Source organism: Electrona antarctica (assembly GCF_951216825.1).
Source record: "Electrona antarctica genome assembly, chromosome: 2".
In the NCBI taxonomy this organism is placed as follows: domain Eukaryota; kingdom Metazoa; phylum Chordata; class Actinopteri; order Myctophiformes; family Myctophidae; genus Electrona; species Electrona antarctica.
The window spans coordinates 45,791,268-45,804,080 of record NC_136807.1 but is presented as its reverse complement, the minus strand read 5'-3'; the positions used below and the strand labels follow the sequence as shown (position 1 = coordinate 45,804,080).

The 12,813-nt window shown below is 45.2% G+C and overlaps 1 protein-coding gene across 1 annotated transcript in view; it reads right to left on the bottom strand.

Annotated features, from left to right (window-relative positions):
• Positions 1-12,813, bottom strand: part of LOC306934751 (voltage-dependent calcium channel subunit alpha-2/delta-3-like) — a gene marked incomplete at its 3' end in the record, with an annotated part of 283,538 nt that overhangs the window by 223,377 nt on the left and 47,348 nt on the right. The window contains exon 3 of the mRNA XM_079517503.1: positions 5,290-5,406. Coding sequence (XP_079373629.1) covers positions 5,290-5,406 — 117 coding nt within the window. The remainder of the gene's footprint in view (positions 1-5,289; positions 5,407-12,813) is intronic.

Here is a 12,813-nt window from a genome sequence, read left to right as displayed (position 1 = left end):
TGTTGGGTTGCGTAAGTCTTATGGTGTGAAGACACCTCAGCTTTTCTCCCATTTCTCCGAGTCTGATGGTGTGAAGACACCTCAGCTTTTTTTCCCCATTTCTCTGGGTAGCTCAGCATCGCGACAAGCCATTGGTTCCAAGCGGTTGATTTCAAGACCTGCAGCGATGCAGTATGAATATCGTATATATATATATATATATATATACCAGTGCTTCACACAACATTTTATGGACCAGGACAGTGTGCACTAAAACTGTGGCGAAAAATGTTCGTCGACTAGCTTTTTTCAGTGACGAAAATAGAAACTAAATAAAAACCAATCTATAACTAAATATGATTATTGACAATGTTGTCAACAAACCAAAACTAGACAAACATGCCAGGGAGGATCTAGTGGAGAAGAGATCCAGTAAAACTAAAATAAAATAAATGTTGTGTTTGGTTGCACTCGGGTGTTGCGCTCTGAAAATAGCACATCTGCAAGCTTGTAGACGCGCGCACGCACACACGCGCACACGCACACGCGCACGCACACGCACACGCACACACACACACACACACACACACACACACACACAAAGATATACAATTATCCAGCAGGCGGGCAAGTAGAAGCCATTAAGCTAATGGTGCTCCTCATGTCTCCTGGGGGCTTAACGCACTCTCAGCGAGACGACAACGCACCGCTACACAATACAGTCTAATCTAACACACGAACAACCCCGTTACCCAACGCACCGCTACACAATACAGTCTAATCTAACACACGAACAGCTCCGTTACCAAACGCAACGCTACACAATACAGTCTAATCTAACACACGAACAACCCTGTTACCAAACGCAACGCTACACAATACAGTCTAATCTAACACACGAACAGCTCCGTTACCAAACGCAACGCTACACAATACAGTCTAATCTAACACACGAACAACCCTGTTACCAAACGCAACGCTACACAATACAGTCTAATCTAACACACGAACAACCCCGTTACCCAACGCACCGCTACACAATACAGTCTAATCTAACACACGAACAGCTCCGTTACCAAACGCAACGCTACACAATACAGTCTAATCTAACACACGAACAACCCTGTTACCAAACGCAACGCTACACAATACAGTCTAATCTAACACACGAACAACCCCGTTACCCAACGCACCGCTACACAATACAGTCTAATCTAACACACGAACAACCCTGTTACCAAACGCAACGCTACACAATACAGTCTAATCTAACACACGAACAACCCCGTTACCAAACGCAACGCTACACAATACAGTCTAATCTAACACACGAACAACCCCGTTACCAAACGCAACGCTACACAATACAGTTTAATGTTACCAAAATGGGCACATGTCTTTGGTCCGACGTACCAACAGTCCTACAGTCAGGAGTCCGACACCCTACCCAAAACCCAACCCATGAACCTGACCTCCCAGGAAGCCACGTGTTGGTTTTAACCCATTTTGGGCGGGAACTCCTTTTGGTGTTAGCATTATGTTATGCTTTAGCTATTGAAAAATAGCAGATCTACAAGCTCATAGGAGCTTGTAGATCTGCTATTTTTGAAAAGTCAAAGAACGACTGACATAGAAACATAGCTTTTTTAGAAAACTGTCAGGATGTAGAAGACATTTTTAGAATCTGATCTCAGGTCAAAATGGGTTAATCTGCCACGGGTTAGTTGTAACCGTACAGAAGTATTGCCATCAAAATGTACAAAATGTATAAACATATTTTGAAAATAGCTATCTATTTTGTAATGTATGTTTTGTAATAATAATACAAATCTAGTACTAACTGAAGTGTTCAAATAAATGTAGTGAGGTAAAAGAACAACACGCACGCAGACCACGCACGCACACGTGCACACACAGACACACAAGAAAAGCTAAAGCATGGACATGGTCTGATGACCCCCCCGCCCCCCCTTCTCTCTCTCTCCCCCCCCTCACCGCATGCTCGCCCCTGACTCAAAAAGAAATCCAATTTATGTTAACAGCAACCATGTAGGAAAGATAGGTTCTCATCACCTGGAGCTAGAGAGGCAGTGTGCTGCGTGCACGTGTCGCGCACGCACGCACGCACGCACGCACGCACGCACGCACGCACGCACACACGCACAGTTATGAAGACAAATATTGAGAAACACCACAGGCAAGAATATGTGCACGCAATTGCAACATGATGACCCACAAGCACTGAGGGACGTCTTGCTTGACTTCTTCACACCCCCTGACACAGTGGTATCCCACAGGGCAGTGTCCTGAGTCCCCTACTATATACGATATACTCCCATGCGGTTGAGGCATGACTGCATGCATGGCCGTGCACAGGTCCAATGCCACGGTAGGGCTGTCATGATAACAGATTTAAGATACAGTTGGGTGCCACCGATATTGTCCCTTATCATTTGACCCATTTAGGCCTGACCTCAACATTTAAAAAAATCCTTCTAAATCCTCCAGTTTTCTGAAATAAATATTTTCACGATTTTTCAAAAATAGCAGACCTACAAGCTCGTAGCGCGCCACTCGGTGGCGCGCTATGAGCTTGTAGATCTGCTATTTTTCAATAGCTAAATTATAACAATGTTTAAAACACCAAAAGGGGTTCCCGCCCAAAATGGGTTAACTGTCCTTTTGCGCAGATCACGCAAACCTCAGCAAAAAGAAAAGGACAATATCGATGGCCTCCAACTGTAACTATTAATCGTCACACAAATAATTGGGATTAACGATTGAATTGTGTTTTTTTGCAATTAACAACGGAACGTTACAATTCGTATTTCTGTTTGCTATTTAGGTTTCGTAATCACAAATTGCACAGGGCAGATATGACAAATAACGTAAATATACAAAAAAACACATTTAATCATTTTTAATCCAAAAAACAATTACACAATAGCTGATCTACAAGCTTGTAGTTCAACTAGCTTGTAGTGGAAACAATTGACAATTATGCAAAAATATTTGCGATTAGGCGATTATGAAATATTGCGACAGGCCTACGCCACGGTTACGTTTCCTGATAACATGCTGGGTCACATCACCATTAGGCCCCATTTAGACTGCAGTCACATCCAGTCAAATCTGATTCATTTCTCAAATCTGATCTTTTGGCTCGACCTTTCACACTGCATTTGCAAGTGACCAGATCGGATCTGTCACACATCTGTGTGTTCAGACTGGCAGCGAAATCCAGCCTGAATCAGATCTGTGCCACATCCAGATTGGATTCCGAATGGTGCTGTCCTTTTGCTTTACTGTACCCTGTACTCTTTGCATTTTATTGTCTAATGCAATTATCAATCAATCAATCAACAAACATAAACAAGTCACCTACAAGTCACATGGAATCTGATTTAGATCAGGTTGTTGCATTCAGACTGAGAAGGATCTCCTCAAATCAGATTTGAAACCACCTCTGAATGTGACTCAAGTCACATTTGTAACTAGGTCTCCACCAGGAGGATAGGACTGTGTGAGATGTTTGGCAAAATGTTTAGGATTAATATAAACACTAATGGAACGGACAGAATCTGGAGGAGTAATATAAAAAAATGTGTTTTACAAAAGTCGGCCTCCTGGTGGCGCTATAAAAGGCAGATGCGGAAAATGCAGGTCAACGGTTTGTCCTTGGCCTCTAGGGAGTGTGCATGCAACGTTTCACGCAGATCGGTGCAGTTTTAGGTACAAAATGTGAAAAGCTGCCTCATGGTGGCGCTATAACAGGCCGTTCTGGAAAATGTGGGGCAGAGGTTCATCGTTGGCATCCAGGGAGTGTGTGTGCAAAGTTTGGCATCGACCGGGTTAACGGTGCCGGAGATTAGCTGGTAACAGTGCAAAACATACTCTCTCCCCATGCCTTCGGCCTGGTGGAGACCAAAATCTGATTCCATGTGACCCATTTATTTAGACTTATTTAAACAAATCTGATTTCAATCTTGATGTGGCACAGATCTAGATTAGATCAGGCTACATTTGGCTGCCAGTGTAAATTAGGCCTTAGCCTCTCAAGCAGCAGTGTTCATTTCCATGCATGCATACACACACACACACACACACACACGCATGTGCACGTGCATGCATATACACACATGCATGTGCACGTGCATGCACAAACAGGAAGCCCTCAGCTCTGTCCTAAAGTGGCCTCTTGGATAATGGGGTTTTGGTCTGAGGAGATCAATAAAATGACACAGTTATATGATACGATATGTAGATACACACCGCACGCGCACGTGCGCACATACGCGCACACGCACACACACACACGCACACACACAAACACACACCCCCCCACCCCCCTATGGTTTCACTTTGGCAACCTAAGCCTGCAGTACTTCATCAGAGACCCAGCAGGGTCATTAATACGGTCAGACCAAAGACACTTTAACTGGTTTAAGTCAGCTTGGTGCAAAATGCATTTCCTCGCTGTCGAGCAGAAACCTTGCATCTCCATCAAGGTTATAATAGTTTTGGATGTTTCATTATAGTTCAGTCAGAATTACGAGTGGATCCCGTGTGTACATACTGTATGTACGCACTTATGTACTGTACATCTGTAATCCATGTAACTCAAGAACCATTCGAACCAGCGACTTCACATTCGGCACACATATTCCACACCACCGAAGGGAGAGCAGTGCCCGGCCTTGAGTCGGTCGAATACGTCACGATGACGTTATGATGACGTCCTCCGGTGACTCCGGTGACGTTCAGGACTAGGCCAGATCACAGCCCATATGGGGATGATCTTTACGTCATTTCCAAGACGTCTTCAGCAGTTGAAATAATATAGCATATTCTGGGGCCAGATCTGACTAGTTATGATATGACTTAAGTTGATCTGGCCTCGTCTTAGTGGGCAGAATTTATGTTGGTTGAAATCAGGTGATATCCTGGGCCAGATCTGACCAGTCTTGGTTTGACTTGATCTGGCCCCAATAGAGTCATTAATTTGTCCAGGTCCTGACCGTGTTTGCTGGGCATGGCAATCCATGGGGGTGCCAAATTCCGCACACCTGCCATTTGATTACTTAGTCCATTTTCAGTCAGTTTGTACTAAACATTCTCCACAGACGTTTACCACTGCACAAGGACTTTCCACAACGGCTGAGTTCGGCTATTTTCAGCATGCACATATGTGAAAAATCAGGCATTACGATGCCATCAAGAGCCGACAAGATACATTTTAGTTGACTAAACTAAATATGACTGAAAATATATACATTTGTTTTACTACGACAAAATCAAAATGAAGTGTACCTTCATGGCCTCCGCCTTCTTGTGGAACATCTCCTCCATGTCCTCGGCCAATCTCTTCACCAGGTGCAGGCCGTCGATCTCTTCCACTCGCACCGCACGCTCAAACTCCTTGTATTTCTGAATGAAAAAAAACACACACACATGCGCGTCAGTGTCGATCTCTTTTTCTCTCACTGCGTGCTCAACCTCCTTGAATTTCTGAAAGAATTACAAACGCACGTTCATGTTGGACGGCTGACCACTTTTGGGCATGTCATTACAGGCAAAATGTTGATATTTATTATAGCCTATCTTCAAGCTCACAACATGTCGTGAGCTTGTACAGTTGGAGGCCATCGATATTGTCCTTTTCTTTTTGCTGAGGTTTGCGTGATCTGCGCAAAAGGACAGTTAACCCATTCTGGGCGGGAACCCCTTTTGGTGTTTTAAACATTATAGTTATAATTTAGCTATTGAAAAATAGCAGATCTACAAGCTCATAGCGCGCCACCGAGTGGCGCGCTACGAGCTTGTAGGTCTGCTATTTTTGAAAAATCGTGAAAATATTTATTTCAGAAAACTGGAGGATTTAGAAGGATTTTTTAAAATGTTGAGGTCAGGCCTAAATGGGTCAAATAATAAGGGACAATATCGGTGGCACCCAACTGTAGGTCAGCTATTGTCATTATTCTATATAGAGGGTATGCGCATGCATAAAGTGAGTGGCAAAGTGAGTTTAATGTTGTTTAACGCTGTTTAAAGCAATCAGATAGGACCTTTCTGTTTGGATGTATGGGGCTGTAAACCACTCCTACAACTGGCTTTGTTAGTTTGTCTGTCTGTCTGTTCGTACCAAAAAATGAGCATGGTTGCTATGGTCACCCAGTTCACACGGGTGTGATTTCATTACGTCAGACATTACGTCAGACCACAGCTGATCAGTCTATATAAGACCTTACACCACTCAGTTCACACAGGTGTGATTCTTTAGCACACATGTCACCAACACAAATCTGTATGATGGAATGCCAAGGGTGAGCCAAAAAACAATAGCAGCCAAGAGAATGAGACATCAAGAGCTGCCAGCCAGCAAACTAGTAGTGTGGGAACCAACACCAACGGTCACGAGGACGTCCCACATTAAGACATGTGGATGTACTCAAGAACGACGCAGGAGCGCAAAGCACCAATGAGCTGGCCGGATGTATGGAGAGCCGGGATGACTGGAGGTGACGATGGAGGGCTCGTCTGAGGACGACCTAGAGAGCCATCTAGACATCACAAAAACGTAATAGCCAGATATGATTGGCCAAATCCGGTCACAAATGTGGTATAAACGTAACATCCGTATTTCATTGGTGGGACCTACTGTAGTGCTCTGATCAGCGCTACTAGATTTTTACGCCCCAAGGCAGCCTGAAAATCTAGTTGTTTTTTAAAATAGGTGCTCTCATCCAAATGTACAGAGTTGAAGTTATGTCAACTCTGTGAGCAGATAAAAAAGGCCAGATGTGAACTCGTCATGCGGCTATAGCCTTTCCAGCATAGTGTAAATGCGTTCCCAGTTAAAACAATAATAAGTACAGTACAGTATCTTATACATTCCATAACTTGGTGTAGGTTCATAAAATAATATGTCAAAACTCTGCATCCTCCGCAAATGTATTTTGTTTTTCTGATGTTGGCGAGGCAATCCTAATCCTCTCAAATACAACCTCCACTGACCGGGATAATACAATACACCCTTGTTCTGTGTCAGCGCGATAAAAACACACAGTGTCGGGCTGTTTACAATTAAAAAAGCACTGAGAAATAAGCCGGAATGTCATCTGCGATTACAGGGTGCGAGGGAAGCGTCAGATGTGTGTTGAGTGATGTTTAAGTGAACGTGCTGGAAAAAAAAGCAAATGTTCTGCCAGTGCCAAAGTAAACTGACGCAGCGCTAATCCGCACGCATGCTCACGCACACGCGCACACACGCGCGCACGCACACACACACACACACACACACACACACACACACACACACACACACACACACACACACACACACACACACACACACACACACACACACACACACACACACACACACACACACACACACACACACACACACACACACACACACCGCCTGAAGCGTAATCAAGCGTCCCAAAAGAATAATCAGCCACACAGAGCGCACCAATCACACCCTACTGACCTCACGATCTGCACCAAACTAAATTACATTTCTCTGTCATGAAAAAATAAATAAATAAATAAAAATAACAGGCTGATTACCTCAACCCAGAGCTATTGAGGAGCAAAAAAATAACTAAAGGAAGTGACATCCTGAAGAAACCTCTGTCTAGAACCGTGTTTTCTCCTCAGTGAACTCGGTGGCACACGGTCATTGGCAGTCGGAATATGAAGGGAGCGACCTAGACAATTTTTCACAAATTTAAGCAGTTTTAAGCCAATGGGAGACTTACCCATATAAAGCCCATAGTCTGAACGGCATAACGTGAAGGCACACAAACTGATTATACTATAGATGTTCATAAACGAGAGCTTTCTGCACCTGGTAGTTATGACTGAGTGAGTCATTCTTGTTTTTATTATTTCCACACAACAACTCTAAGTAACATTAATGACATACAGTAGATTATTCCCCTTTAAAGCCCTTTCAGGGCCTCCGATGTACAGACTGTGTGACGGAAGCATTCGAAAAGCGTGTGAGTCAACAGTCTGTCTCTAGAGACTAGTCTCAATCCTCGCCGAGGAGTAGACTTTGACATTAAATCCTAACTTCACACGGCGCAAACACACAAAAGAGAGCTCGGTTCCAACTTGATCTGCTGAGCTATAGGCGATTGACGGAGAGTACTTTTGAATAAATAAAAACAAACAAATAAATAAATAAGAAACAATATGAAGTAGAAGAAGCATCAGAGGGAAGATAATAACAAAAAAAATAATGTGTCTCCGAATAAGAAGCATGGCTGCAGGCGGCTGTGTTTGACTCTGGGGGGATTTAAGGGGAGATTACCGCCGTATCAAATGGCACGGCCCTCTCTAATGTTGTGCCAAGCCGCTAAAGCCTCTCTTAGACTCTGTCGCCCCCCAAAAACAGCAGATCTGCAAGCTCAGTGGCAGAATCCACACACTCAGAACATTCTGAGCTTGTAAGATCAGCTTTCTTTTTTTTTTCTCATGCCATCACACAGGTGATCACAATGCTTATCCCATTCAGGACGGGAACCCCTTTTGGTGTTTTAAGCATTATGTTATACTTTGGCTATTGAAAAATAGCAGATCTACAAGCTCGTAGCGCGGCCCCGGGTGCTGCGCGACGAGCTTGTAGATCTGCTATTTTTGAAAAATGTGTGTGGGACACTATGCTCGGCACAGCAACAAGAGAGAAAGAGACACGTGCGTGCGTCTGTGCGTGTTTACTTATAAGTAACAGACAAGGTGGAACAGGAGATGCAGGGACGTGCACAGATAGACACTAGGTGGTGCTAGAGCACCTGCCCTTTTGCCCTCTGGACAGCAACGTGCCCTTTGGAAGGTTGTTTTTGTTTGTTTCGTTTGTTTGTTGATTTTATATTTGCTCTGTGTGTGATCCATGATGACATCGATCGATTCTGTATCAAAAGCTTCTAATATATTATTGATGCCCCCAAAATGTACAAATCTCACACGCGCCACACAAGGTGTCCTTTTTTTCCACTTGAGCACCTGCCCCTCAGTGCACGCCACTGAGGAGACAGACCTGTCCCACAGTGTACGCCACTGAGGAGACAGACCTGAGCCTCAGTGCACGCCACTGAGGAGACAGACCTGTCCCTCAGTGCACGCCACTGAGGAGACAGACCTGTCCCGCAGTGCACGCCACTGAGGAGACAGACCTGCTCCTCAATGCACGCCACTGAGGAGACAGACCTGTCCCTCAATGCACGCCACTGAGGAGACAGACCTGCCCCTCAGTGTACGCCACTGAGGAGACAGACCTGTCCCTCAATGCACGCCACTGAGGAGACAGACCTGCTCCTCAATGCACGCCACTGAGGAGACAGACCTGCTCCTCAATGCACGCCACTGAGGAGACAGACCTGACACTGAGGAGACGGTAGCATTAAGTGATGATCATAAAAGTAGCAGCAGAACAGCATCAAACAGAGAGGGTTTTTGGCCTGGCATCAGGCAGCACTTTTTGGGGGGTTGGGTGGATGTTCTCCTCATGCTGACGGGAAAGGTGACGTCGAAGACAAGGAGAGGAAAGAACAAACTTTTTTTTTTTTTTTTTTGAGAGGTGACTGGGTTCTGAGTGACCGAGCTGACTCCATTTACAGTGAGCTATCGACGAGAGCAGACAGCTTCTTCCGCCGAAAACAATCAACCCCCGAATAGGGGCGATTTACCTTATTTTTCAGGGTCTAAATCGCAATCTCATTTGCGAATTGCGAATCTGCACTTCTTTCATTGTGTGCGTGCGTGCGTGCGTGCGTGCGTGCGTGCGTGCGTGCGTGCGTGCGTGCTGTCTCAATGATCTTGGCAACCTTCCATTTTTGTCTCCGTCAGAGGAAAGACAATGCTGAAAAAGAGAGAGAGAGAGACAGAGAGAGAGACAGAGAGAGCGAGAGGGGGGGGGGAGGGAGATAGAGAGCGATAGCTGGACACGTGGAGCGAGCATAGTGTGGGATGCCACACACATCCCTTTGATAGGAGCCAGATAGAGGCATACAAAGGGGAGATGAGAGGGGAGGTAACTGCAGGCAGACAGGTGGGTGGACATGCGGCCGATGACAGGGAGATAACATGGGCCGGAGAGCATGCCGGAGAGTGGTGGGATGACATGAGGTTGAGAGGCCATGAAATCCATCCAGGTTTTTGCAGAGTGTCTGAGGGGTGGCGGGTGGGGGTGAGGGGTGGCTAAACGCAGGTGTGGACGAGGCGCAGGGTGCATTATGATGATGACAAATGGCTGTGTAATATAAGCATTAGCACCTTTTCGACAACAGTTAACAGCGAACGAGAAAAGGGGAAGGGGGGGTAAATTTGAATACACTGCTGACTGACTGTACTGTGATTATGAGTCACACATACACACCCTTGTATATACACGGTATACATACCGGTATTGCATACACGGTGACCATAATATTCAGCCCCTCAAACTGGGTCCCTACGAGCTTGTAGATCTGATATTTTTGAAAAATCTTGAAAATGTTGCGCAAATCTTTGAGTATATATTCTTTCAGAGCGAACGTTTTTAACTCAAATCATTGCTTCCGGGGGATTGTGGTCGTGACCAATTACATATAAGTTTGGGGTTCCTTCACATGAAATCGTTTGAGCACCACTGATACAGAAACATACGGTTTTCAGAAAACTGTCATGATTTAGAAGACATATTTTGAATCAGGTCTTAAAGATGTAATAAGGGGCCATTTGGTTAGCAACTCTCCATCATTTAGCTGGGGGACCACCCGGAACCCCCTCAACTCTCCATCATTTAGCTGGGGGACCACCCGGAACCCCCTCAACTCTCCATCATTTAGCTGGGGGACCACCCGGAACCCCCTCAACTCTCCATCATTTAGCTGGGGGACCACCCGGAACCCCCTCAAGGATGGACCCCCTCAAGGATGGGAGCTGGGGGACCACCCGGAACCCCCTCAAGGATGGACTATAGCAGTGGTTCCCAAACTTTGTCATGTCAAGGACCTCCAAAGTGACACTATTAGCCCTGCGGACCCCCATTTGAAGATATATGCCAGGGACCCCCATAAGAGAAGATTGTTACGGCTCTAGCAGTGATTCTCAACCAGTTTAATTGCAAGGACCCCCAGTTTGACATGCATTAGTATACGGACCCCCATGTAATGGCATTTCTATCTTTGAGACCCCAATTTATATTGTAAAATCAATGTTAATGTAACTCTGAGTTACAGACCCATAAGGACATGGACCCTTAAAACTTAAAACTATCATTTATCTGGAGACCCCCTGGAACCCCTAGGGGTCCCCGGACCCCACTTTGGGAACCAATGCACTATAGGCTTCATGTGGTTAAACCTGGGCTTGAGCACTATAATTCCGACAGCAAACAGTGGATTGTGTACAGCTAATCACATTGGACGGCTCATCCGGCTGCATCTCAGTCACAGGGTGAAAGCCAATCCCACTGCAAGACAGGACAGCTCTGTATCCAATCAGAGTGACAGAGCCAGGGGGTTTAAACCAGTTTGCAGGTTGGTGTATTAGGGCTGACAGGAGATCAGTGACAGCAGGTCATAGTGGCTCAACTGCTCTCTGCTGCCTTTTTACCCTCCCTAGCATCTAGGCCTTTTTACCCTCCCTAGCATCTAGGCCTCCCTAGCATCTAGGCCTTTTTACCCTCCCTAGCATCTAGGCCTCCCTAGCATCTAGGCCTTTTTACCCTCCCTAGCATCTAGGCCTCCCTAGCATCTAGGCCTCCCTAGCATCTAGGCCTTTTTGCCCTCCCTAGCATCTAGGCCGTTTTACCCTCCCTAGCATCTAGGCCTCCCTAGCATCTAGGCCTCCCTAGCATCTAGGCCTTTTTGCCCTCCCTAGCATCTAGGCCGTTTTACCCTCCCTAGCATCTAGGCCTCCCTAGCATCTAGGCCTCCCTAGCATCTAGGCCTTTTTACCCTCCCTAGCATCTAGGCCTTTTTACCCTCCCTAGCATCTAGGCCTTTTTTACCCTCCCTAGCATCGAGGCCTTTTTACCCTCCCTAGCATCTAGGCATGTCAAATAAGCGATCGAGACGAACAGTCGTCGACTTTGGGGGAAAATGTGAAATTGATTGTAACAAAAAAAACATACGTGTACATACCGGTATTCGATTAGTAGTGCTGCACAATGAATTAAAAAAAGATGGAGATCGATTCAGACACCTATGCAATCTCCTTTTGTGAAGAATCGTGCAGCACTAGTTGGCTGTCCAGTTAATTTTAGTTACTCATATGTTTGTTTATATTTTTTTATAAATATTTCATGAAAAAAAAAGAATCGTGTGAGAATTGTGATCTCAATTCTTGTGCGGGTAAATCGAGATTCACATTGAGCAAGAATCGTGCAAGCACTATCGATTAGTGGGTGTGGCTACGTGTTTTATAATGTCTATTCCTATCGTTCTCAACCTTTCATTCAAACCTTTATTTATTCTCGAAAGACATTGAGGCTGCCCTCATTTGTAGTGTCGTCAAGATACATCACAGTACAATTTCATTTTAACATCAATATTCACATCAAGGATAAAACAAAACAGAAACATTTCTCTATTGTGTGATACAACACAAGTCTAAAAGTTGAAATTGTCGCATGAGAGTGACATCACTGAAGAATCCTTGAATCTTTATTCTAGGCCTTTTCAAGCAGCCTGAAAGCATACACACTGTGCATGCTGGAGCGCTGGTGTGTGACGTATAGGCTACATGCTGCGAGGTGTTACACACAAGACTAAATATAGGATAGGCTGCGCTAATTGAGGAAGGAGTGTGTGCTGGAGGCAATATGCATGCAGATGCGAGAGG